Here is a 25196-nt window from a genome sequence, read left to right as displayed (position 1 = left end):
ACTGTACGGGGTCTCTGTGAAATTGCGTCTCAGTCGTCGTAAAAGGTGCGACTGTTGGCTCTTTTTTTCTGAATACCTACCTACCTACTCGTCGCTACGTACTTACTTTTGTTGCAAGGCGGCCAGTGAGGTACTTCTTATCACCTTATCCGTACGTCGATGGTCTGTGAGACGAGACTCTCGGCATTGAGGCTGGACATACTCAAGTAAGAAGAGAACATCAACCAAGGCTGAAGCATCAAGACTATAACCGAGAGATGAGACAGCACAAAGAAGGTTCGAATTGAGCTTGAGGGAAGCCACCCGCCAAGTGCGGCTGTGCAGTGCCCGACAAGCTCCTGTCCTGTCCAGTGTTGTCGGCTCGCACTCGATCATGACGCAGTGTCGCACACGAATACACTTCCATCATCACAACAAGCTGGCCCAGTCAATCTATCTGAAGGGGTTCCCACGTTCTGCATTTCGACTGCCTAGAATTGTCTACGAATATTGACTCCGCTTATACTCGGAATATTGGCCAAGCCCGCAGAATATGAGACTTTCTTGGCCCAAATTACTATAACATGATAATGAGGCCCTTGAGTAGCATGGCATGGCAGTGCTTTCCTTGGAATCGTTATCGCTATCGGCAAGAGAAGCTGTCACGAAGCGAAACCAACGAACGCTACTCCGTACTCCGTACTCCGTAATTCGATGTCGATTGGCCATCATCAACACGGCGGATGAGAAGAAAAAAAAAAGGAAAAGAGGCCCAAGTTCACAACGATACATCCTGGCTGTACACAGTGCTCGCGATTGACCGCTTACTCGGTAATTTCTTACTTCTCATTTCCCGCGGGGCGATTCAGTACAAGCGCAGAAAATTCCCAAGGCAGCCAGACCTTGTCCGTATATCCGTGCCATCCCTGCTGCTTTCCATGGGCCCATGTCCCTTTTCGCGCTAAAGCAATTATCGAGGCAGAGGATGGGAGTGAGGCAGGCGCAGAGGCAGCCCACTAGATGCGATGCGAGCGGGCGAGGTGCACTAGCCTCAGTACGGCATACCCCAGGCCCCTACCGCCCAGGCCAATCAAAGGCGATCTTCTCTTCTGAAGAGCCAATCACGATCCAGATTCTCATCCAAAACTGGTCTGGTCTGGTTTCTGGCACACTGGAACCATCTCGACCCTCGCTCTGTTTCTTGCTTCTCTCTTTTTTCTTTCATTGCCTTCTGCGACCTGCCTCGCCTCTTCATCAATCTGCTGCAGTTCTCCGGATCAAGGTACCTCAGTAACCCCCCCGGTCTGTTACGGCTGCCATCACCGGTGCTAGGAAACCCCCAGCTCGTCGTCTCGCCAATCCAGAGGCTTCCACTACCCCCATTGTCCAGTCCAAGGCCCTAGTTCGACGATTTTGCAAGCTGCACGTCTTCCCACCTCCTCTTGCAGGCGGCGAGCACCTCCTCTATACATAGGTAGTCACGTAAGGTAGGTGGTGTAGATGGTGTAGATGGTGTCTGGGGCGGTAGAAGTTCAACATCACTTTGTTGGTGGCAGGCGCTGTGCTCCAAAGTACGTAGTGCCGTTCGTTGTTTTTGTGAGAATGGAAATAAAACAGAAAGTTGGGGGCCCCGTACGGAGTTAGAGAATAGCTATCGGTATCCGTACATCCAGGAGCGGGTCCTCTACACTCAAATCAGGCTGTAGCGCTGGGCCGACACAAGTACTGGGTACCAGCGACCCTTTTTCCCTCCCCACGTCCCATCTGGAACCAGTCTGGTCCAACGCAAACAAGCTCTGAGGTGCGCGTGTGAAAGGGAAAGGGAGCAGGTACGGATACAGAGTCCAGAGCAAGGCACGCCGCACCTCAGAGAAACCAGCGCGCCCCTTTCTCTGCCGCCCCCCTTCGCGTCTTCGTGTCTACCTCACCTTGCCTTACTGAGTGGTCACTGGTGACTGCGTACCCGGCCTGCCTTACATTACCTGTCTGTACAAAGTATTAGTGTACCACCCGCGGGACACTGGAGTGGACTGGACTGGACCTTACCGCACCTTGCCTTAGCTTAGCAGACCCGACCTTACTGTACCCGTGTCCACCTCCTCCATGCCCAGGTCCCTATCCAAGAAATCATCCACTCTCACTACCTTGCACTTCTTCCCTCTTTCTCTCCTCCTCAGTCCGTCCCCCGTATCCATTAGTCGCTATCCTCCTCGTGAATATCATCCGACAAGACGCACTCTAATTCTTCTCAGTCTCTCCCTTTTTCACTCCTTCTCTCCCCCTCCCCCCCTTCCTCCTGTCTGTCACCTGCTTCCCTCCTCATCCACACTCAACCCTCTCCAGAGACAGAGTGAGAGAGCGCGAGAGACCACTATCGACCTCGACCGGTAGGGCTCCAATTCTTCGGGTGCCATTCGCAATTTCGGCCCAGAGGTTTCCTGATTCTCGTCCTCCTCACTACTTCCCTCTTCATTCCTCTCTCCCTCTCCCACTTGCTGTCTGCAGTTGTTGGTCTCGCTCTCCCTCGAGCAAACCCCCCAGTCAGGCTTCGCACATATTTCCAAGCCTCTTATCGGGTGCTTGCCTCGACAGACAGACAACGTCGCCTTCCGTCGTCGACCTCCCGCAGCCGTCGCCTTTTCGTCGTCGACCTTTCCATCGCTGGCAACGCGCCTCACCGAAGCATTATCCTCGGTCGTCACCATGTCATCGATTCTGGCCTGGGCCTCGCGCCGCGTCGGCGGCTTGGCCATGCTGGGCTTGTTGGGTCTGAGTTACTGGGTTATCTCAAAGGAATCAGCTGCTTCGGCACACAACTATTTGCACGAGGACAGCCTTAGCTCTTCGACCTCGACTACCAAGGGCGCTGGCATTTGGACCGAAATCTACGCCTACTACTGCTTGTTTATCCACATCCTCGTCTTCGCATTCCCTCTCCGATGCTGCTGGGCTGTCTTTGACATGACCCGCCAGCTGAAGAAGATCGCTCGCAACAGGACACTGAGAGACTACAGGCTCTCCCACCGTCGCCGTGGTTCCTCAACCTCTTTGTCCAGCTCCGAGACCCTGACGTCCTCCCACGGTGGTTCTGCGTCCAGCAGCGAAGCTGGCGATACCGAGCCCGAGCTCTACACCGACGGTGATGCGGAACCCGACCGCGTCATCCACGCTATTATCGTTCCCAACTACAAGGAGGAGATGGACACCCTGAAGGAGACTCTCGAGGTCCTGGCTTCGCACCCTCAAGCTCGCAGCTGCTACGATGTAAGTACCTTCCGACACCCATTGGCCGCAAAATTCGCCTGGTCGTCGATCACCGGTCTGGCGATTGCTTTCGCTCTCAGTTGATACGCGTGCAAAAACTGACACTTGCCCGCTAGGTCTACTTGGGAATGGAACAACGCGAGCCCAACGTCGAGCTTAAGGCCATGACCCTCATTCAGGAGTTTGTCAAGAAGTTCCGCAGCATCGATTACACCATTCATCCGTCCGACATCCCAGGTGAATCTGCTGGCAAGGGAAGCAACGTGGCATGGGCTGCCCGCAAATTGAGTCAAAAATATTCAATGACCAGCCGCAAGGATGTGATCATTACGGGTCTCGACGGTACGTACGCATGTCAGATTCTGAAAATCTGCCGCAGTCAATGTTTCCAATTTTTGCGCATGTAGGATGATTCGCTGACAGAAACGTGGGGTGTACAGCCGACAGCCACCTCTCATCCAACTTCTTCGCCTTGCTTACTACCATGCACCTGGCCTATCCCGAAACAGCAAAGACCACCATGTACGCGGCTCCAATCATCTTCGACCGCAATGCCCACAGTGTTCCCGCCATTGTCCGTGTCGCCGACATCCTTTGGGGTGCCGGTGGAATGTCGGGACTGTACTCTGGATCTACGATCGCGCCTCCCACCTCCGTCTACTCTGTCCCCTTGGAACTGGTTGACCGCGTCGGCGGCTGGGATTGCGATAACGAGGCCATCGGAGAAGATTTGCACATGTACCTCAAGTGCTTCTTCGCGCTCAACGGCAACTTGACCGTCAGAACCGTCGTCAGCCCCGTCAGCCAGAGCAACGTCTGTGGTGATGGCTCCAAGGGTCTTCGCGGTATCTACTCGGATATGCAGGCTCGTTACAAGCAGGCAATGAGACACATGTGGGGTGCTCTCGATTCTGGATATGCGCTCCGAAAGGTCGTCGAACTCTGGCAGGAAAGGAAGCACACCTCTCGCGCTTTCCGCCCGCTGCACAACTCTATGGGCGACGCCTCCGACGTGTACGTCCCCGAGACGCAGCTGGACCAGCAGGACCCCGAACAGCCCAGAGAGAGCGGTGTCTTCTCCGACGTTACCCACGACACATTGCAGTCTCCTAACTGGGAGCGTATCGTCTACCTGTTCCATCGTCTCTTCGAAGCGCATTTCCTCCCCCTTCAGATGACCATCTTCGTCATCTCCTCCACTCTGTACGTGTGGGTCACGGAGGGCAACAAGGAAGTGGCGCACCTCAGCTGGATCTTCGACGTGTGCAATATTCTGCGCACTTTCGGTTTCATGGAAATTGCTCTCTACCTCTTCTTGTATGAGAGCTTCCATCGCATCTGCGTCAAGTCCCGCCAACGCGAGATGACTGAAGCTGGACTGTCTGATGGCATGAACTTCTCTTACCGCAACGTCAAGAAGAACTTCATTGACTACGCAATGGTTCCGCTCGTCGCTCCCCTCTACGGTGCTATTCCTTGCGCGCAAGCGCAATTGTGCCACTTCTGGACGCTGGACCTGGTCTACTCGGTCAGCAAAAAGGTCACGCGGCAAAGAGCGAAATCCCTCACGGCAGCCGAAATCGCGTAACGACAATTATTTCCTTCTTTGTTAACTTTTATCTACCCTTCGACAGGACCTCGCCCTCCTCGCGGAGGCGTCGACGGCTCACATTATTTTCCTTCGATTCGACGCACAGCCCAATTCCAGGAAGACCCACCAAGCGGCGGTTTTTAACTCGATTACGTGTTTGAAGAAGTTGGGGCTCCCAAGAGCCTCACGTGTAAATAGATGAGGGCATTCTTGATATGCATGGCATGGCATGGTATCGGCATTCTAGAGATTTCGGGGATTCATGGGGCCTCAAACCGGAGTTCTCGGAGCAATACGCAGGAACTTGACGAGCGAGAGAGCCGTCCAAGTGCATTCGCTTATACGGAAGACGAAGTGGAAACGAAGGTCGGACATATCCAGGCCAGCATGACGAGGCTCACCCACCAGCGGCAGGAAGATGCCGGGATGGTGACGAAAGATGACTGCATCCGCTGGGGACGGGACAAGCCCAGCAGGAACAGCTGACAATGGGCTCCAAAGAGAAAGACGGGATGCCGGCACAAACAGAATCCCGGAGCCCATTAATTTGGACGAGTCCTATAATATTTAATCTTGTGTGTACATAGAACGATTCATGATCATGGCAATTGACGCTAAGACGTGGATTGGACGGCGTGGTTAACAGGAAGAACGTTGCCACGATAAAATTGATGTGAATTATACATTATTTGCAACCGCAATGCCAGTGACTTTGGTGATTTGAGTTCCAACTTCCATGCTGTGCTTCCTGGGTGAACATGTTTCGTCATGGTGCGATGTCGGTTCCGGTGTGTGGTTCCTAGAGTCACCCGGAGAAAGCTCCGTAATTAGCTGCACTGAAATTGATGGCAACCGATTATTCGAGATGGCCCCGATTGGGGCAGCAGTGTACGAGAAGTCCATCCAAGTCAGCTTACTTACAACGAATGGTCGACCATCCGTCAGACGGACGGACCACCGAGGCCGAGCCGTCAGAAACCCGAAGCCTCTCGGAAGTTAAGGGAATAGGCCCAATCAGCTTCCACGACTACAGCCACCGGCGGCTCAGCGTCTCAGCGTCTCTTACTTGGTGGTGCACGGGATCTGTTGACTGTGCCGATGGGCTTCCGGGGCCGCGAAGTGGAGGACGGCGACCTCGGGGTTGGAGGACGGAACGGGGGGGCTTGATGGGCTTTTTTGCTCGTGTATAAAGATATGGGCGTGGTCGTGATACCTTGACGATGATACCGAGACAGCCACGCTTGTAGTAGGACTTGTCAAAGACAAGGTCGAATCATCCAGCATCCCCATCCAGGTTATTGCCTCAACCTTGTAGCATTTCACAATTAAATCCGAAAAAGAAAATGGCAGACGGTACCGAGGTGGTCAAGATCGGGGTCTTCATCCCATCCGAGTGCCAGCTCCTCGACATGGCTTGCATAGACGTCCTGTTTATGATGTCGAGAGAGTACCTGGGTGGTCTACCCACGATACCCAAACACATCCCAGAACTGGCGCCGAGTGTAGAGATCTTTTACATTACTGCAAAGGCCAGCAGCCCCAATCCCAATCCAGAGGACCCGGATGCAGCAGAGCACCGCCGTCCTTTGCTCCTCCCGCTCACAGCAGGCGTCAAGATCCAGCCCACACACGACGTCTCCAGTCCGGAGGTCCAGCCGGGCATGCTGGATATCTTGCTCGTGCCCGGGCCGGATCCGGGGGCGAGCTGGGATGAAGATACGCTGGGATTCTTGAGGGGACATGTTGTTCAGGAGGAGGAGGAAGAAGAAGGAAAGAGGGCGACGGATGTGTTGAGTGTTTGTACGGGGGTGTTTTTATGCGGTGCCGCGGGGGTTTTGGATGGGAGGAAGGTATGCGGGCCGAGAGGATTGCAGGATGTTTTGAGGAAGAGGTTTCCGGGGGCCATGTTTGTGGGGGATGAGTTTCGATGGTGTCGGGATGGGAATTTTTGGAGCTGTGGTATGTTCTTTTCTTTCTCTCTTCTTTTCTTCTCTCTGCCTATTGTCTGGTTTGCTAAATATTTTTCGTACATCACAGGGGGTATCACGAACGGTAACGATCTGGTGGCGGCGTACGCTCGGAGCAGCGAGAGGCGCCTCTTTCCTGCGCCGATTGTCGAGATTGCATGTAAGATGGCGGAAGTTGGGGAGAGGGGCCAGATGTATGAACAGGGGCAGACGAGGTTTACTTTGGGGTTTGTGTGGTTGCTCGTCAAGGCTTGGTTTGTGAAGCCGAGTAACTAGATCAAAGAGACTTCAATGAGGAGGAACATTTGATATTGGAAGAAGTGGTGAGTTAGGAGACGAATGGGAAGAATGAGACATGGCTACTTCCAAATGTAGATTGAGTAAGGCAATTACAGCTGGTCTGCATGCTGGCGGGGACTCACGAACATAGAAGAGAGGCGTTATCAATCTGTTAATGATGAGATTCATCTGGTAACGACAAGAACAAGGATTTGCCCGCCCAACTCAAGCCAACTTGCCATCGTGATCTCGTCAGACCATGTGGTAAATCTCAATCTGATGGCGCAACAAACAAACAAAGGCGGGAAGGCAGCACAGACTTCGTCTACAGCATCAGCACCAAGTCCAGGCAGAAAGCGGTGTACGAGTGGAGGGTGCTCACCGTCCACAAAAGCGCTGGTGAAGACGTCGTTTTGGGCATTTTTGGGGCATTTTGGAGCATTTTGGGGCAAGGGTCCAATGCAGCTCCTTCCCCAGACGCACCTTCCCTGCCGTTGCGCCTTGGTTGCCATGGTCCGATAAGACCGATAAGACAGGATAAGGCACCACTAGCGCCGCCAGCGGTGGGGTCGAGACCAAGAAAAAAAAAAAGTTCCGTCTGGTCGTCGAGTGGAAAAAAATTTCAGGCAAAAGCTCTTCAAGTCTCAAGAGCCTTGACTTTTCTGTACAACCTCCCTCTCACACTCGAATCCCACCCCGTCTTCTTCCTCTTCCCAGTCTTTCCATAACCCCCAAACAACCCCTTCAAGAACAAACGGTCTTTCATTTTTGACCTCCTTGAAGAGAAATCATCAAGTGCAAGAGCGCCAACTTTTACTACCTAGATTCACATACCACCTTCACATCCAGTACAATGGCCCAGCTTCCTGTCGCTCTTTACGGGCTCGAGATCCCCGCTGGCGATGTCCTCATCCCCGCCAACCCCGACTTCCCTGCCACTGTATGTGCATCTCTCTGCCTTGTTTCTTTGCCTATGCGCACTTGAGCGCAGGCTCTGTCCAGGTGTCACAGCTTGCGCTAGGTGGGCGCAGTTGACTACTTGTTCACAGTTGCTAACCTTGGGATTTCCCAGTTCCGCATCACCATGGCCGCCATTGATCCCTCTGCGGCTCCCGAGGCTGATTCTGATGGCAACATTCCTGCTGTCCCCCGCTCTACCCTTCGCCTCGTCAAGCAGCGCTTCGGTGACGACCTCGAGGCCGGCGAGGATGACGAGATCGATGAGGACTACCTCCAGTCTCTCATTGACGCCAACGGCGACGAAGACGAGTCGTCCGATGACAATGACGAGCCCAACGGAGGCCCCAGCGACCCTTCCAAGTCCAAGAAGCAGAAGCAGGCTGAGGCTCTGAAGAAGCTGATTGAGGCTGTCGGCAACGAGGAGGAGTCTGACGAGGAGATGGACGATGCCAAGCCCAACGGAAAGTCCAGCAAGAAGGGCAAGGGCAAGGCCTCTGACGATGATGAGGAGGAGGAGGAGGACAGCGATGACGAGGATGACGAGGGCCTTGACCTCGAGAACTTTGTCATCTGCACCCTCGACACCGAGCGCGTAAGTTGCGAATAGACCGTGCGAGCCTGGGAATGAAACCCATTGCTAACAACCGCGCAGAACTACCAGCAGCCCCTTGACATCACCGTCCAGGAGGGTGAGAAGGTCTTCTTCGTCGTTTCTGGTACCCACACCGTCCACCTCACTGGTAACTACGTTATCGACGATGATGAGGAGGAGGGGTCCGACGAGGATGAGGACGACGACGAGTACGACCTGTCCCCCGATGAGCTCGAGTACGGCATGCCCGATGAGGACAGCGACGAGCTTGACGACACTGATGACCCGCGCGTCATGGAGGTCGACACCGACGAGGAGGAGGCCCCCAAGCTGGTCGAGACTAGCAAGAAGGGCAAGAAGCGCGCCGCCGAGAGCCTCGACGACCTCATCAAGGCCGACGATGAGACCAAGCTCTCCAAGAAGGACAAGAAGAAGCTCAAGAACAACAAGGGCGAGGCCGTCGCCGCCGAGGAGAAGACCACCCCCAAGTCCGACAAGAAGGTTCAGTTCGCCAAGAACCTCGAGCAGGGCCCTACCGGTTCCGCTGAGAAGGCCAAGCAGGCTGGCAAGCCCACTGGTGGCGTCAAGGTCGTCCAGGGAGTGACCATTGACGAGCGCAAGCCTGGTACCGGCCGCGCTGTCAAGAACGGTGACAGCGTCAGTGTCCGCTACATTGGCAAGCTCGACGACGGCAAGGTCTTCGATGGTAAGCGCTAAATTTCAAATGCAAGTTTTCTGGTCGTCTCGCTAACCCTCTGTTCGTAGCCAACAAGAAGGGCAAGCCTTTCACCTTCAAGGCCGGCAAGGGCCAGGTCATCAAGGGCTGGGACATCGGTGTCATCGGCATGGCCATCGGTGGCGAGCGTCGTCTTACCATCCCCGCCAACCTCGCCTACGGCAACAAGAGCCTGCCCGGCATCCCCGCCAAGAGCACCCTGACCTTCGACGTTAAGCTCCTTGAGATCAAGTAAACAGGTCGCTTCCTCACTTAGTATGACCCCCTTTTGGCGGCGAGACGCCGATTCAGGATGCTTCCCACTGTATTCTACACTACTTGCCCGGCGGGCATCCCATGAAAGATGGTGTGCCTCTGCTGGGCACCCGGCGTTCCCGACGCCGACCTTTCCTCGTAATGATGTGTGACGGCGATAGGATTCGCCGAGTCGCGATAAATGCGCCGTTGCCGCAATGGATAGTCTCCGACCTGTGGCTATCTGCGAAGATCCGCAGTCCCCTTGTGGGATGCGAGAAGCAGAATGTGTTTGATGGGATGACGAGGCGAGGACTTACACTGCATTAGTTGGCGTATTACAAAAAGAGTTTTCTGTTGATGTAGGAAATTTCTCTCACCGGACATGGATGGTTTTCTTCCGGTCGGTCTGTACTTAGCTCCGGTCTCCTTTACGAAAAATCAAAGTTTCCTTGCTTCTTACCTTCATCGAACCTTCCGGCGAGCGTACACTCTTGGTGACTGATCGTGCTTGGACTTTCCTTATGGTGTCTTGAGATGTTGGGGCAGGCTCATTCTGCACCCTTTCTTCGTTGGTGAACATCCGGAAGGGACCTTGCCTACCCTGTAGACCAGACGCAACGTCTAACTACCCTGACTGCTTTTGGCAAGTCCCTTGCTGAATCCAGAGCTGAAAACCACGATCCATATCCTTCCTCGTCCCTATAGTAGGTTGCCTACATCTTCTCAAACAACATGCCAACAGGCCAAACATCATCGTAGCCGGACTGTTCGTCCGCCTCTCATTTGGACTTCCGCATTCATCACAGATCGTTATACTAACAGGTCTCATTACCTCTTCTAATAGTTCTTCCATCGATATCAAGCATTATGCATCAACAAGTTGTCCGCAGCAGTGTCGTCGTACGTTCAAATCCGACCCCTACGGCAACGACCATAGACGCCAACCACACACTCCCAACAGACCTCGGCCCTGAAGTAGACGGCCAGGCACAGCACACTCTTTGGAATCCCCGTCCTCGACGTCAGGCCACCCCATTGACGCATTTGTTCAAGGGGAGACATCGTCATCACCATCAAGGTAGGTAGAGATTTGTTCAAAGGGCAAATCAATACCAGCTGACACGCAGTACAGACCTACGGTCCTCGGGCAGTGCTAGGTCCACCAGAAAGAACTTCATTCACAGGTTCATAGACACAAGGAGGATGCCCACCAAGCCATCGCAATCCCGCCCTCTGCGATACCCAATTGCTCAGCCTGTCACGAACCACCCACTGGGCCAGTCCACCACAAACCCGACCCCTGAGTTGGAGTTTGAGCTTCCCTCGACGTCCCAATACATACCCTGGGGACAGTTGGATTGGAATCGACTCTCTGACAAGCAAAGGGTCCACACGGTCGAAAGAGCAGCAGCAGCCAGAATCTACCTAGAGAACTACTTCGAGGAGGCCTTGAGTAGTCGTCCCACACCACGTGAACAACGTATAGCCGAACACCAACGTAACATGGATCTATACGGGGGTCACCTCGGCCCGAGTGAAAGGGAGTATTACTGGAGGCTCTTCTTTGCAATGGAGACCAATTTCCTCCGTGAACAACGAAACGCCAAGACCTACAGCTGCAGAATTGCGTAGTCAACAACGTCTAGCGCTGGGATGAGTCGAGGATCAGACCTGGAAAACCTCGAGACTCTGCAAATTCTCGGGAAAGGCAGCTTCGGGGTTGTCAAGCTTGTATGGGACCGATGCCGACGCCAGGTCTATGCTATGAAGGTCATTCGAAAGTCTGACATGATTCGAAGCTGCCAAGAAGGGCACTTGCGAGCGGAGAGAGACTTTTTGGCGGCCTCTGAGAATTCGGAATGGTGAGAAGAGTCCTCTCGATGTGCTGGGCAACGCTGTTCTGCCATGCTAACCGGGACTAGGGTTGTGCCCCTGATATCCAGTTTCCAAGATCCAGTCAATCTCTACCTTCTCATGGATTACATGCCGGGGGGTGACTTTCTTGGTCTTTTGATTCGCGAAAACATCTTGACCGAGTCGAGGACTCGATTCTACATTGCTGAGATGATACTTTGCGTTGAAGAGGCCCACAGACTTGGATGCATTCACCGAGATGTCAAACCAGACAACTTCCTCATCGGTGCCGATGGCCACCTGAAAATCTCGGATTTTGGGCTGGCTTTTGACGACCATTGGTCCCATGACACCTCTTACTACAAATGGCAGCGACAGTCAATTCTGGCCCTAACGGGTGTTACGCTAGACGGTGATGGCGAAGATCGAAAAGCCGCCCGTGATGGTGGACAGTCGAGGCGACAATCATCTCGGGAAGGGTCATCAAAACACTATCCACCATCAGAATTGCTCCAAACCAAGTTTGATGGACTTGAAAGCCCGTTCAATGTCGTCGAAACAAACGCAGACGAAATTGTGAAAGTCGACAAGCTACTTGGCTGGCGAACAGGAGAGACGCGCCGATCCTTGGCCCGCTCAATTGTTGGAACAAGCCAGTATATGGCTCCAGAAGTGGTCATGGGAGAAAGATATGATGGCAGATGCGACTAGTGGAGTATTGGAATCATCCTTTACGAATGCCTATATGGGCATACGCCGTTTCTCTCCGAGAAGGGTCGCCACTATACCAAACAAAACATCCTTGTAAGTCTGAACAGCACTTGCCATTGAATATTTCTCTGATTCCGAGGACAGGAATATCGGAAAAGCTTGGTCTTTCCTGTTGACGGACCTCCAGTCTCCAGAGTGTGCCGGCAGTTGATCAAGGACCTGCTTCGGGACAAGGACGGCCGCCTCTCTTCACCTGAGTATCGCAACCAAGATGCTCGACGGAGCTGGGAAAAGCTTCAAGGATACAAGAGGGTACCAAGTCAATACGTTTTCAATAACGACGCATCCGAGATCAAGGCTCACCCGTGGTTTCGGGGCGTTCCTTGGGAAGCAATACGCTCCAGTCGACCGGAGTGGATACCGCACATCCAAAGCCACGCCGACTCTCACTATTTCGAAGAAGACGAGCCGATCAGCGACTGGTCTGATTCAATGGATTCTGAAATAGTGGAGCGGCCGGAGAACCTGGACGATCTCCGTCTCAGGTTTGTACAGCATGGCTTTGAAAGCGATGTGAAGGGTCTAACCACTGAGTTTGTCTCCAAACCCTACGATTCATCCAAATTGAAACGATTTGATCGCGATATTGACGATCATGCCTTTTTGGAAGATGCCGAAAAGGCCTTTCTCAAATGGTACGTCAGAAGAGTCGGGCGAAAAGAACACAAGCGCCCAAGAGACAAATTGCTCCGGGACCGTTGGGTAAAGGAGGAAGTTCTTCAGATGAGAAAGCAAACAGCCTTTCTGGGTTATTCATGGCGACGCAAAGACATGGTCAGTCGTAGGCCTGTTGGAACAGTCTACCCTATGAATTCTTGAATGAGGGCGAGGAATGGGTGGTCACCCGAGGCGACTTTGGGCGGAGGGGCAGATTTGTAGTAGCTAATGGTGAGAGCTTGGGCTGGGCACGCGTAGAAGGTGTGTTGCGCCATCATGAGAAGGAAAGAAGAACGTCAAGTATGAATAGACATTATTCTTCATTACGTATTAGCCTCTCTCCTGGTGCGTGTGACATGTTGTGGGGGCACCACCAACTACACCTGGAGCCAGGGGTATCATAGTTCCAAACTCTGCAGGACGACCATCGTTTGGGTCCCTAAAAAGACTTTTCCCTCTCTTCTCTCTCTCCTGAGACGGCCCCACGTGCATGCCTTTTGGCGTTTGTGATTTCCCATTCAAACTCCTTCAAGGCTCGGAGTTCAGAGTTGAAGAAGAGGAGTGACATGAGACCGTCAACAACACCGGCAACCAGCCCAAGACTGCTCAGAAGCATGAGGATGAAGGCGACAAAGTTGTGCGGGCTGAACCACACGGCTACAAGGCACGCTATCAAGACGGCAAACCACGCAAAGAAGTGTATCCCCCGCCAGCGCCGTTGGGACTCCTCCCGGTGGATGTACTGACGTGTCACGGAGAGTATCTCGTCGTAGACTGGGAGTGGAAGACCTTTGCCCGGCCTTTCGGGAAGGGGGGGATTCTCGGACGCGAAGGAGTCGCGATGAGAGCTGGCTGAGGCGTCCTGGAGGTAGGATATCTCATTGTCGTTTCCTGTTGCGTCTACGCCTAGGTGTTTGTGATCGTGGGGGGTCTGGTATGCCAGTGTTGCCTCGACGGCAAAGTGATCGCTTAGAGAACAGCCTAGCGTGGGATGCGGCTCGACCATGCCGACTTTGGCGCTGCGGACGACCCAGGTGCCGTCGTCTCTGCTGCTGCTGCTGCTGCTGCTGCTGCTGCTGCCAAAGAAGATGTAATCCAGGCGTTTCCCCTTTCTATCGAGGGTCTCTGGCGGAATGACGATGGGGTCTTTGCCCTCGCCCAACTTGTTCTGCTGCTCCTTGGACCAGCGCCAGGTATTGTAGACGTGGTCTGACGTGGCGCCGTTTTCGCGCAGGTTGAAGTCGGCCGAGGGGACGGGCCTGCCGCGCGCCTTTTCGAGGGGGTCGTCTGCTGCGCCGAGGGACGAGTCCGGGTGGAGGACGCGCCAGGTGTCGGAGACGGGGGCGTGGGCTGTGATTATGCGGTGCGGGAGGGAGCAGGGCCGCATGTTGAAGTCGCCCATGGCGAGGGCGAGGTCGCCGCGTTGGGTGGCGGCGCGGAGGAGTTTGGACATTTCCCAGGATTGGGAGAGGCGGTGGGCTAGGTAGGTGTCGCCTGGTTGGTTTTCGGTGTAGGGTGCGTGGGTGTGGGTGTTGAAGATGCTGAGGACGTGGTCTCTCCCGGGACGGCCTCCTGCCGAGTTGTCGTCATCGCCGTCTGTGGCGGCGGCGGCGGCGAGGCGGATGGGGATGCGGGCGCAGGCGATTCCCTTGCCGACGTACCAGTCGCCTCTCCAGAAGGCGGTCGGTCTGCCGTTGAGGGGATAGCGGAGCATGGAGCTTTCTTCGAGGGGCCAGCGGGAGAGAACGGCGAGGCCGCCGCCAAAGGGGCCCGAGTAGTAGAACTTGGCGTGGGGCAGGACGGCGGCGGTCTCGGCGCGGATGGCGTCGTAGTCGGCGGTGACCCAGCACTCTTGGAGGGCGACGACGTGGGGCGGGTCCGGGAGGGCGGCGATGCGGCGGCCGATTTCTGCGAGGCGTTGGGGGCGGAGCTTGGAGATGTATTTTAGGCCCCAGCAGTTGAGGGTTAGGAGGCGGAGCTCTTTTGGGAGAGGGTCGTCCATTTTTGGTGGTTTAGATGTTTTGGTATGAGGAAGTGAAGAATCTGAAGGTATGTGTTATGAAAGGAAGGAGTAATGTGGTTGAATAAATAGAAGAACCCCGTTAAAGAGAATGCGGAAGAAACCAAAGAATGAGATGGCTTAAATTGGGCAGAGGTAAGGTATTAAAAAGTGTTGAACGCGTGTAAGACGACAACAAGCTCGCTATAAGATAGGTCGGCACTTGCAGGTCGTGGACGATTACGCCGAAGCTTCCGAAGTGGAGTGTGAGAGCCGGATCTAGGTTTTGTAATTATCGCAATGGCAAGTACTATAGGTAACTCGGCTGGCGCTATGGCATTTGAAAAGATGAACGTGAAGTCGCATTACCGTCAAAGGTGAGGTCGGATCGCGGGGCTCTCATGAGATGGGATGAAAAGGTCACTACAACGGACGCTTGGACTTTCGGGTGACGTTGTGTTCGGCTTTCTTTTTCTGACTTCCTGGAGCTCTCCCGTTTGCGTTTGCCAGAGTGCCGGGGATTGTCGACGGAAGGAATCCACTTATTTGCGTCTGCGCGGCCGGAGCGAACCCAAGTGGTTCGCCATTGGCCAATCGGTACGTTGATTGCAGCAGCGATTTCTTATCTTAGCGGTCCCGCACACTATCAGGGGAGAAGCTTGACCCCGGAGTGACCTGTGCGGTGGAGACGAGGCTGAAAAGTAACCGCTAAACGTCAGTCAAGCAACCCCTGCTTCTTTTCAACGCGCCAAATGTTGCTGATCATTCTTTCCGTCCGTCTTTCATTCAGCCTTATCATTTACTCTCCTTGACATTGCGCTTTCCTCCCACGGCTCGCCCACGAACGAACAGAACAGCCTTCTCTACCAATACACAAGAGAACTGGCAAAACCCCCCTCACCTACTCGAACCTTTCCACCCAAATTCAATTCGAAAATGTCAGAACTCGGCTCCTCAGCAGCAGCAACGCCTCTCCCCGAACCCCCTCCAAAACGTCGCAAAGTCGTCGCCGCACATAGCACATCCGCGACACCACGATCAAGCTCACCAGATGAGCTCAACGACACCACAGTCACCACCACCTCCGCCACAGCAGCAGTAGCAGCAGCAGCAGCAGCAGCAGCAGCCGCGAAGAAAACCACCGCGACGACGACAACGAGAACGAAGAAGCAGCGGTCCAGCACGTCACGTCGCCTGTCCACCAACCGCGGCCGCCCCAGCATGACACCTAGCAGGTCTCCTAGCGAGGACGAGCTCAACGAGGCGGCATACTACTCTCGCTCCTCACACTCCAAATCCCGATCGCGTTCGCACTCGAGGTCGCGGTCGCGATCGCGCACACCGAGATCGGCGACCGCCTCGCCCTCGCGCTCACGCAGCGATGACGACGACGAAGACGACTCCCGCGCAGGATCACGATCGCCCGCGTCCACATCGGGCGGGGGGAGTTCACCGCGCAGTCTCTCAGGCGCCGTCGACCGCAGGCTACGGCTCTCCTCAACCAACGGTGGCGCAGATACCGGCGCGACAGTAACGACACCCGTAACACCCGGACCCGTGAAGAGGGGCCCCGTGAGGCCGCGGTACGAGGAGAAAAGGGTGCTGAGCGGACACGCGGGGAGCCCCGTCTCGCAGGTACGGATATCGCCCGACGGCCGTTGGATCGCGAGCGCCTCGGCCGACGGCACCGTCAAGACGTGGGACGCGGCCACGGGGGAGCACATGGACACGCTGGTGGGCCACATGGCGGGCGTGAGCTGCGTGGCGTGGAGCCCCAACAGCGAGAGCCTGGCGACGGGGTCCGACGACAAGTCGATTCGTCTCTGGGACCGGGTGACGGGCCGGCCAAAGGTCACTGCCAAGGGCGTGGGCCACATGGCCAAGGACGACGCGGCGCCTGCGGCTCATCCCATGCCGCCGCTGCGGGGGCATCATAATTATGTCATGTGTCTTGCCTTCTCGCCAAGGGGAAATATCCTCGCTTCGGGATCCTACGATGAGGCTGTGTTTCTGTGGGATGTGCGGGCGGGTCGTTTGATGCGTAGTTTACCGGCGCATAGCGACCCGGTCAGCGGCATCGACTTTTCCTGCGACGGCACGTTGGTCGTGAGTTGCTCCACCGATGGTCTCATGTAAGTTCAACCAACACACCCCCGCGCCCAATTCTTTCTTCTACTTGACTGGAAGCCTTGTCCACTAACCATGAAACATACAAACACAGTCGCATATGGGACACTTACACAGGCCAATGCCTCCGCACCCTAGTCCACGAAGACAACCCCGCCGTAACGTCCGTCTGCTTCGCGCCCAACGGTCGCTTCGTCCTCGCCTTCAACCTCGACAACAGCATCCGCCTCTGGGACTACGTCGCCGGCTCCGTGAAGAAGACGTACCAGGGCCACGCCAACAACCGCTTCGCTATCGGCGGCTGCTTCGGTCTCGTCCCCGGCGAAGGCGCCTTCATCGCCTCGGCCAGCGAGGACGGCGAGATTGTGCTATGGGATGTTGTTACGAAGGAGGTTGTCCAGCGGATTCCCACGCACAAGAAGGATTCTTCTTCGCACCGGGGGGGAGGAGGAGGCAAGGGTGCCAGCGTGTGTTTCTGGGTTGAAGTTCATGGGGACGTCATGGTTTCGGCGGGGCAGGACGGGCGGATACGCATCTTTAAGAGGGCGTTGAGCGAAGGGGAGGTTGGTGGTGCTGAGGCCGTTGCTGCTGCTGCCGCTGTTGCTGCTGATGGTACTGAGACGAATGGAGCGGAGAAAACGCTGACGAATGGTCACACAAATGGTGAGGAGGCCAGAGGAGAAGAAGTCGCGCATATCAATGGCACGGAACCGCCAATAAAGCAGGAAGAGGACGTGGATATGGCTGGTGTATGATGGGATGTCTCACGCAGGGGAAGCTAGAGAGAGATATGTAGAAAGGGGGGGTGGAGAAAACAGACTCATCTCGGGGGATAGCTAGATGACCTGAACATGATACCAAGACACATGGACAACTGTCCTCTTGAAACCTCTTCAACGGGCAGACGTCGTTGCCAAATATGAAAACTCCAGCGGAATCTTTGTTTTGTGCAGAGTATCATTTTCTGCTATTTTGAAATTCAAACACTCGTTTGCCAACCTGTCGAAACTCCGACGTTGCCTCCCTGCCACACCCCTCCCAAAGTTGCTATGTGTTCTAGCGATGAGAAAATAACAAAAAGGGTCGAAGATGCATGTCATGTCTATCCTTCGCTTTCCACCCGCAATTCGAAAGAATATGTATTTCTGCCCGCCAATTCCCCCCCTCCGGTATCTCTCTTTTCTGCATGGGGCTCGTTTCTTCAAGACTTCATCACTTCCATCCACCCGGCGACACTTCAAATCGTCTCCCAGCCACCATTGTTAATTTCCGCCTCGAGCTTACGACTAATATAGCTCGGAATGCCGTGACTGAGGAACGTGGTACGCAGCATGGAGTCGTAGCGCTTCTGGTTCAAGAAAAGCTGGCGGCCGTGGCGCAGGCCCAGATCCGTCTCGCCGTACTTGTCAATGTAAGGTGCGCTGCTAAAGGACCCCGACAACCTGAACAAGTAGAAAATGCAACACTTGCGAATGTTGAGGAAGAGGCCAATGTTGCTCTGACACCTAGAACATGGGGAGATTAATATGGATATTTTTCATATCAACATTCATGAATACTTACTTTCGCATGTGTTGCTGCGATCCGCCAATCCTCTGCGGCTCACGGTCGCCAGATGCCGTCTCCTCCTTGAGACAGCAGACTGCCTGACCACAAAAGACCTCTCCGCAAAGCAGGCAAATCATGGGATCCGAAACGTCCTTCCCTGTCGTCGGACACTTGCGTCGAGTGGCTTCCTCGATGAGAGCGTCGTAGTTCTTCGGTAGTCCCACCAGCTCGAAGATGCCTGGGTGACTAATGAGCGCGGACTTGGGGAGCCTGCGGTCGGCGTCGCCTGGCCACATGATTTGATGTCTGATCCATCCACTGACTAGACTGGATGTCGACTCAGGCCAACCGAACTTGGGACCATGGTCGGTGATGGCGGCACACATCTCGTCAAAGGTCGGTACCCGAAGTACTTCAGTGAGGCGGTCTAACTCGTCCGCGTCTGGCTGAGGAGAAACGTGGCTGTTGAAGTCTACGCCGTACTTGATGTAGAGAAGAATGACGCTCTTCCTAAGGAAAGTCAGAGCATACTTCTTGACGAAAGTGTAGTAGCCCTCGAGGTTGTCCAGCTCCGGTTGTCCGAAGCCCTTGTTCTCGCCAAGATCTGCTGGCATCTCATGGTGGGATACGTTGATCTCCATGCCGGTCTTGGTGATTGCAAGGCAGAATTCGGCAAAGTTCTTCAGTGCCGGATCTTGTGTCTCCCTATTGAGAAGATGGTTCACCCAAGTGGACACCGGGATGTTGCGTCCCATGTGGTAGACAACCTTGACAATCTCCGCAAGATAGCAAAGTCTCAGGATATGGGTGACGTCAAAGTTCTGAGCGGGGATGACGCCAAAGACGCACTCGGTGAAGAAGATAAAGGCATCCTGGCCAAGCAACGGCGGATAAATGTCGATAGGACGCCTGACGTGTTCCGTTTCCTGTCCAAAGTACTGCGAGACGAATAGTTGAACGTGTTGCCGCTCGCTATCCAGGCGGAACTCTTCGTCGATCCAGTTGTCTCCGCCTGCCTTAAGACCACCAACAGCCCGGTAGGCAGTGGCCGTCTCAGCCAAGATGCGGAGGTGCGTCAGACTCTGCTCGGGAATCTTCTCCAGCAGCGTCATACCGTACTGGGCTTCGGTACCACGCTGCTGGATCTCTGCGGCCGATGTGGAGTAACCAACCAATTTAGCCAGGACGTCGCTATGACACAGCTCGTTCTTCTCTCGCAGCTCGATGATGAGCCTGTCGTGGCGAGTCTCAAAGTTGTTAGACCGTACAGTATCGCGAAGGCGGCGGTAAACCTTGGCCAGTTCGGTCATGAGAGTGGAACCATCACTCTGTACAGATCGACGGTTGGAGACCGGCGTGCTGGCTGCCGGGAATACGGATGTCAGCGGCGTATTTACAACCACAGAATCCAGGCCCGACTCATCAGCCGACCATGCTTCTTCCAGTAGCTGAGGCGCCTTCTCTGCCAGTGAACCCGTGACTTGTCCTGCGGTATAGCTGGCGAATCCTGCCTGAACTTGGTCGGGCGGGCGATTCGCACCAAGGACGTAGTAACCGGATCGCATTTGAGCGTCTAGGAAGTCTGCAAAGATGCGCTGGGATTGAAGGGGCCCTGGGAAACATTCTTCTTGCCCCTTCCAAATGATGGGCAAGAACGCGTTTCCAAGAGCCTTGCATAACGGGCAGACAAACTCTTGTCGTCGAAGGTTCTCGGGGTGGTGTCGGGCAATTTGGTGATGGTGTCGCCGATTTGTCGCATCAAAGTACATCTCAAAGCAGCTGTAGTGCATCATATGGCCGCAACCAGTTGAGACCGGTCCAGGTCGCGAGAGGTTGGACGGGAATCCTTTGCCAATCGTTTGACGTTCCGCAACAAACTTCTCACCTTGAGCATTAACCTTGGTGACTTCTTGTCGATTCTCATGAGCAACACCGAACGGCCGGATGTCTTCTGCAGAGCGATCCAGGCTAGAAGGTGTATGGAAGGCTTCTCTAACAAAGTCAGGATCTTGTAAATCCGTCTGTCGTAGAATGTGACTCTCATTGAAGAGAGCAAACGTGCCATAAAGACGACGATCGTCCGTATCTTCTTGACACAGAATGCAGGTGCCAGTGGGATACTTCCAGTTGTTCTTCCGGTCAGCGTTCTGCTCGGCCTCTTCCTCATCCTCGAGATCCGAGCCCCAGTCAATGTTGCCCTGGTTTTCCAAGAAGCTCTTTTGTTGCTGTTGGAACTGAGCCATAACCTTGGCTTGCCGACTGAGCGCGGCCTTCTTCTTGCGCTCGCGTTCTTCCTCGGCAGAGTTGTTGGCTGGGGATGCAGTATCAATGCGGTCAACTGATACGCCCAACCGGACATAGGCATTCTCAAAGTTGCGTGGGCGCTTCTGTCGCATCCTCTTCAGGATGAGAGCAATCTTGGGGTGACATGCCTTGAACTCTTCCTTGGTAGACATCATGTCCAGCAACGCGACGATGGTCTTCGCATTAGGCGCTTCTTGCATGAAGTTGCTTCGGGCCGTGCGTGTCAGGGATATGAAGACGAAGGAGTTGAGCGACTCCTCCGTCATGTCACTCTCGTCTGCCTTGTCCTCGGAAATCGCAATGAGGATTAGGTGAAGGACGACCTGAAGGAAAGTCTCAGTCCGAGTAGATGGCACGCTTGGCGTAAGTCTGGCGGCGACCAGCGGGTAGAGCAAGGAGTAGTAGATGACCTGGGCAAACATGCCGGTGCTGGTAAATGCAGCCAGGTCTTTGAACAGGCCCGAGGGAATAGATCGAAGTTTGGGCTCGTACACAATTTCTTCGACCGGCTTCCCAGTCTTGATGGCCATCTTCTTGCGATATGCCAACTCGGACTCCTCACGCTGATTCTTGTTGTAGTGGGCAATGTACGGGTCAATATGCTCAACGAACTCGGGTCGCAGCTCAAAAGTGCCGACGTCGGAGACACCCTCTGGAGGCTTGAACGAAGCCATTTCATCAAGCACACGATGGAAATCTTCTTGCTCCTGCCACTTCTCGGGCAGCTTGTTGCTAATTTCGTTGAACGAGAGGGGCTTGAAGCAAAGAATGTGAGTGAGATCGCGGCGGATGGCGAGGACGTTGGCGTTGGGCTCGTCCTCAGAGGCAATCAATGATGTGCGATCACTCAGCAACACAATCAGGAGGTGAATCATGTCTTCAACCACGTCCAAATGTTGCGCATCGTCTTGCGCCGCCGACTTTTGTTCAAAAAAGCCCTTGACCCATTTTTCCATGCCGAATCGATCAATGATGGATGCGAGGACGCGGCTTGGATCAGCCGTAACCATGGCAGTCTGGAGCAAGAAGATATCTCGGTGGTGAGAAACATCTCTTTGGCTGACTCCACGATATGTCGCCGCCTGGTGACGCAGACTAATGCCATTGCGAACCCACATGTTCGCCTTGATCTGCGCCAACCAAGCGCAAACTCGCAGGGGATAGTCGAATGCAGCCATGAGATTATCTTCCGGTGAGTTGTCCCTTCTTGGCATGACCTTGCGACCCATGGAGCGGGGAGGAACCCTCAGGTCTTGCGTCGTAAAGCTCAACAGAGCTCGCATGCTTGAGGCAGGGAGAGACTTTCCGCACTCAACCAACCACGAGAGCGTATAGTGGAGGGCGTGGTGGAAGCTGATGGGGTCCTCCTCGACGGTAAACTTGACCACTTCGTACCGTGCCAACTCATTGTCAAACTCGAAATCACCCAAAGTCTTGAACTTGACCTCTTCCTTGATTTCCGCCTGCTTGAACCGATGGCGTTCGGCACCAATCGAGTGAAGAATCACTGCCTTTGCTGTCAATTTGATGGCCTGGGCGACGAAGTGGGCCTCGCTTTCCGGCACATTCCTGTACGCGTCGGCAAGTTGTCGAGCGAGTCTGTTGATTTCGCGTGTCACCAGCGAAGCCGTTATCCAGCTATCCGTCTCGTATTCGACATGCTCCCCAATGGCGCGAACATTCGGCCCAATGCCTTGGTGTAGCTTGACAAGATCCAAGAACTGCAAGAGATATCTCTCCTCGGTGCGCAGCTTCTCTTGGACATTTGGCGAGCCGAAAAGATACTTCAAGTCCAGATAGAAGTGGTACATGCGCCGATTCGTCACTGAGCCGGAATCGAAGGCGAGGACAGCATTGGACGAGACATCCCACGGGTAACCCACCTGTCTCGTGGTTAGGAAGGTATAGAAAATGGCGAGCAAGCTCGTCATGAAATTGCCGCGTTCGACAATCTCTGCAGTAATCGACGGTGTCGTGAGCATCTGTAGAGACAAATTGATGATGGAGTGGTCTGGCTCTCTGTCTCCAATCAGATAGAGTTGAGCCAGCGTTGTGTACAATCCTGCAAATCGTAGTCCCAAGATGCGCTTGAATTCGGGTATCGAAACAACAGTTGAAATGTAGAGGGATCGAAGGTCGTTGCGTACTTTCTTCCACATGCGAAGGTCGAATAGAATGAGCCAGTCAAGACGAACCCTTTGGAAGACATCTTCTGCCGGGGGAACATTCTCACGGTTCATGTACCCAGGAGGAGTCTCAAGCCAGTACCTACCCGGCTTCGGTGAGGGCGCCTTCTCTCCCTGGCCAGGGGTTTTGGGGATTTCCAAGTTGGCCTTGGCGTATATCGCAGGTGCAATCAAGGGCTCGGCAGTGTCGGAATCTGAAGGCGTCAGATCGCGATCTCTGGCGGACCGGCGTGCAGCTGCGGGTGGGGGTGGAGGAGGCGGATAACCGGCCATGGTAGCTTCATCTTCTTCCAAAGCTTGATCATTACCACGCCACTCGAGGCCAATATCCCCAGGCCCATCAGGCTGGATATCCACCATCATGATGTCGTCCATATCGTCATCATCGTCATCGTCGCCTGCGTCACTATCCGGAGTGCCGTTTCCCCTGCCCATGTCGATGTCATCATCATCACTGCCGTCCAAAGTTCTTGTTTGCTGTTGGGCAGCAATACGCTGCATCTGCAGCAAGACGTGCTGTGTGAAAGACTGAGACTGCTCGAGATTTCTCAAGAACCTCTCTTCGTCGTAAATGCCATCCTTTCCCACAATAGCATGGCTTCCAGGACTGCCCTTCCTCCAAGGCTTCATCATCTCCTGGCAGACGGTGTTTCGCAGAATGGTGTGATCTGATCCGACACTACATCCTGAGATGTCGCTGAGCCACTCAATCATGGCCCCACACATCTGCTCACGGAACGTGTCGCGCGATGACCTGATGGTGACGGTTACTTTGATATGCTCCAACTTAGTGGCCATCTCAAGAAGAGCGTCAAGGTCGTCGAGCCGCTTCAGAATGCTGCGCCCGACAAGATCCGTCTCGGTAGCGCGTTCGAGAGCTTGAGCCTCGGTTGTTCTGCAAGCCCGCGCAATCTGATTCTGCACATCCTCCACTGTATGCTTCTCATCATTCCAGAGGACCAGCGCGTATTCGGGGTGCCCCGAAGGACCTTCGCCATAGATGCTTGGAGACAAGCGCGAAAGCTCCTCGTCGGCTTGGATAGAGTCGGCCGTCTTGCCTTGCCGCAGCTGCTCCGGTGAGCATGATATGACGTCGCAGATGTAGTCAAAGACACGGCCAATTGTCATCTGCATGTTCTGCACCAGGTCCTCGGAAAGACCGGCCGGTTCCTTTCCCTTTCCCTCGCCCTTCTCCGGGCTCGTCTCGGAGTGAATCGTACAGAACATCGGAAGGCGCCACGCCTCGTCATCGCCACAGTCACAACATCCACTATTACCGACGGAAATGCTGATGCGAACCATGTGTTCGGCGTGATCGGTCGAGTCAAAGCATCGGCTGCAAAGGACGCAAGTATCATCGGTACTGCAAGTTCTGCAGGAGTAGGAGGCTTCTCCGGGCTTGAAAATGTGGCCGCATCGCTTGCCGCGGGCGGCATCGGTGTATTCGGCGCCTTCCTCTGCGCCTTGAGCATCGTGGAGTTTGAGGTTGTGCGAAGGACGTCCAGAGGGGAAGAAGAGGGGCATGTATCGTTCGCCTCCTGCCAAAGACCAGAAGAGACTTTCCAATAGGTCGTGGTGCGCTTGATCGTCGTACTCGTAGTTCCATCTTGCGGGAAGCTCTCGGAGAAACTCACAGAGCTGGCGCTCTTGAGTTGACATGGGGGTTTCCATTATAAGGGATCGGTCATGGCTTTCTCTCTCGGGGTTCGTTTCGTTGCGGGAAAGAGTCGGATTCTCAGCAAGAATAAGTGCGTTGCTTGCTAATGGGAAGTGTTTCGGGGGTGGTTGATGTTGCTGGAGCCCGGTGATGTGCGATGTTGCGTATCGGTAGAGCTCTGGCGGGGTCCTTTTGGCAAATAGTGGCGGGTCGCTTGTACGCGGTGAGTAATCTAAGGTGGACTGGAGGACGGAAGATGGTAAGCACCTGGCAGGTATCTCGGATGCAAAAGGTAACAAAACTCAGAAGACTGCGGGAAATGCTTACCGACGAGCAGAATCCAAGATGGATCTTCACAGGCAATAGCGGTGACGTTTCCTTCTCAAAGGAAAAAAAGGGCGGTAGTGGATGTGTTGTTAAAAGGTGGTTGACACTGCAAGTCCCGGTAGAGCACAAGCACAGGTGCACTCGGGCGGGAGCTGGGAGGT

General features: G+C 54.5%; 9 protein-coding genes across 9 annotated transcripts; 7 read left to right on the top strand and 2 right to left on the bottom strand.

Moving 5' to 3' along the window:
• Positions 1–1982: 1982 nt before the first annotated feature.
• BDP81DRAFT_196309 (uncharacterized protein) lies at positions 1983–2526 on the top strand. The gene has a single exon (XM_060582480.1). It carries the CDS (start codon positions 2083–2085, stop codon positions 2368–2370), a length of 288 nt encoding a protein of 95 aa, XP_060447682.1. The 5' UTR covers positions 1983–2082; the 3' UTR covers positions 2371–2526.
• Positions 2527–2682: 156 nt separating this feature from the next.
• Positions 2683–4831, top strand: BDP81DRAFT_315345 (glycosyl transferase family group 2-domain-containing protein; the record flags this gene model as incomplete). Its single annotated transcript, XM_060584083.1, has 3 exons — positions 2683–3243; positions 3360–3585; positions 3684–4831. 3 exons carry the CDS (start codon positions 2683–2685, stop codon positions 4829–4831), a joined length of 1935 nt encoding a protein of 644 aa, XP_060447681.1.
• Positions 4832–4931: 100 nt separating this feature from the next.
• Positions 4932–5445, top strand: BDP81DRAFT_196315 (uncharacterized protein). The gene has a single exon (XM_060582481.1). The coding sequence runs from the start codon at positions 5033–5035 to the stop codon at positions 5318–5320; it is 288 nt and encodes a 95-aa protein (XP_060447680.1). The 5' UTR covers positions 4932–5032; the 3' UTR covers positions 5321–5445.
• A 367-nt stretch (positions 5446–5812) lies between these two features.
• On the top strand, positions 5813–7450 carry BDP81DRAFT_404955 (ThiJ/PfpI family protein). Its single transcript, XM_060588921.1, has 2 exons — positions 5813–6793; positions 6872–7450. The coding sequence occupies exons 1-2, from the start codon at positions 6178–6180 to the stop codon at positions 7075–7077; spliced, it is 822 nt and encodes a 273-aa protein (XP_060447679.1). The 5' UTR covers positions 5813–6177; the 3' UTR covers positions 7078–7450.
• A 483-nt stretch (positions 7451–7933) lies between these two features.
• On the top strand, positions 7934–9603 carry BDP81DRAFT_314735 (uncharacterized protein; the record flags this gene model as incomplete). Its single annotated transcript, XM_060584026.1, has 4 exons — positions 7934–8020; positions 8153–8632; positions 8693–9338; positions 9398–9603. 4 exons carry the CDS (start codon positions 7934–7936, stop codon positions 9601–9603), a joined length of 1419 nt encoding a protein of 472 aa, XP_060447678.1.
• An 869-nt stretch (positions 9604–10472) lies between these two features.
• BDP81DRAFT_314498 (kinase-like domain-containing protein) lies at positions 10473–13049 on the top strand (the record flags this gene model as incomplete). The annotated part of the gene is made up of 5 exons (XM_060584000.1): positions 10473–10683; positions 10738–11233; positions 11264–11467; positions 11528–12008; positions 12315–13049. The coding sequence occupies 5 exons, from the start codon at positions 10473–10475 to the stop codon at positions 13047–13049; spliced, it is 2127 nt and encodes a 708-aa protein (XP_060447677.1).
• On the bottom strand, positions 12836–15289 carry BDP81DRAFT_470246 (endonuclease/Exonuclease/phosphatase). Its single transcript, XM_060594542.1, has one exon. The coding sequence runs from the start codon at positions 14887–14889 to the stop codon at positions 13327–13329; it is 1563 nt and encodes a 520-aa protein (XP_060447676.1). The 5' UTR covers positions 14890–15289; the 3' UTR covers positions 12836–13326.
• Positions 15290–15822: 533 nt separating this feature from the next.
• Positions 15823–17768, top strand: BDP81DRAFT_314867 (WD40-repeat-containing domain protein; the record flags this gene model as incomplete). Its single annotated transcript, XM_060584038.1, has 2 exons — positions 15823–17018; positions 17108–17768. The coding sequence occupies 2 exons, from the start codon at positions 15823–15825 to the stop codon at positions 17766–17768; spliced, it is 1857 nt and encodes a 618-aa protein (XP_060447675.1).
• A 482-nt stretch (positions 17769–18250) lies between these two features.
• On the bottom strand, positions 18251–24722 carry BDP81DRAFT_314569 (uncharacterized protein; the record flags this gene model as incomplete). The annotated part of the gene is made up of 2 exons (XM_060584008.1): positions 18251–18518; positions 18577–24722. 2 exons carry the CDS (start codon positions 24720–24722, stop codon positions 18251–18253), a joined length of 6414 nt encoding a protein of 2137 aa, XP_060447674.1.
• Positions 24723–25196: the final 474 nt, after the last annotated feature.

The sequence above is a fragment of the Colletotrichum phormii genome (assembly GCF_030913505.1).
Source record: "Colletotrichum phormii strain CBS 102054 chromosome Unknown BDP81scaffold_6, whole genome shotgun sequence".
NCBI lineage: Eukaryota > Fungi > Ascomycota > Sordariomycetes > Glomerellales > Glomerellaceae > Colletotrichum > Colletotrichum phormii.
The sequence above is the reverse complement of the archived record's forward strand: the minus strand, read 5'-3'. Positions and strand labels throughout refer to the sequence as shown.

Coding starts and splice junctions, on each gene's coding strand:
- BDP81DRAFT_196309 (XM_060582480.1), top strand. CDS start 2,083: ATGCCCAGGTCCCTATCCAAGAAATCATCCACTCTCACTACCTTGCAC.
- BDP81DRAFT_196315 (XM_060582481.1), top strand. CDS start 5,033: ATGAGGGCATTCTTGATATGCATGGCATGGCATGGTATCGGCATTCTA.
- BDP81DRAFT_404955 (XM_060588921.1), top strand. CDS start 6,178: ATGGCAGACGGTACCGAGGTGGTCAAGATCGGGGTCTTCATCCCATCC. Junction 6,794..6,871: donor TGGGAATTTTTGGAGCTGTG/GTATGTTCTTTT, acceptor CGTACATCACAG/GGGGTATCACGAACGGTAAC.
- BDP81DRAFT_470246 (XM_060594542.1), bottom strand. CDS start 14,889: ATGGACGACCCTCTCCCAAAAGAGCTCCGCCTCCTAACCCTCAACTGC.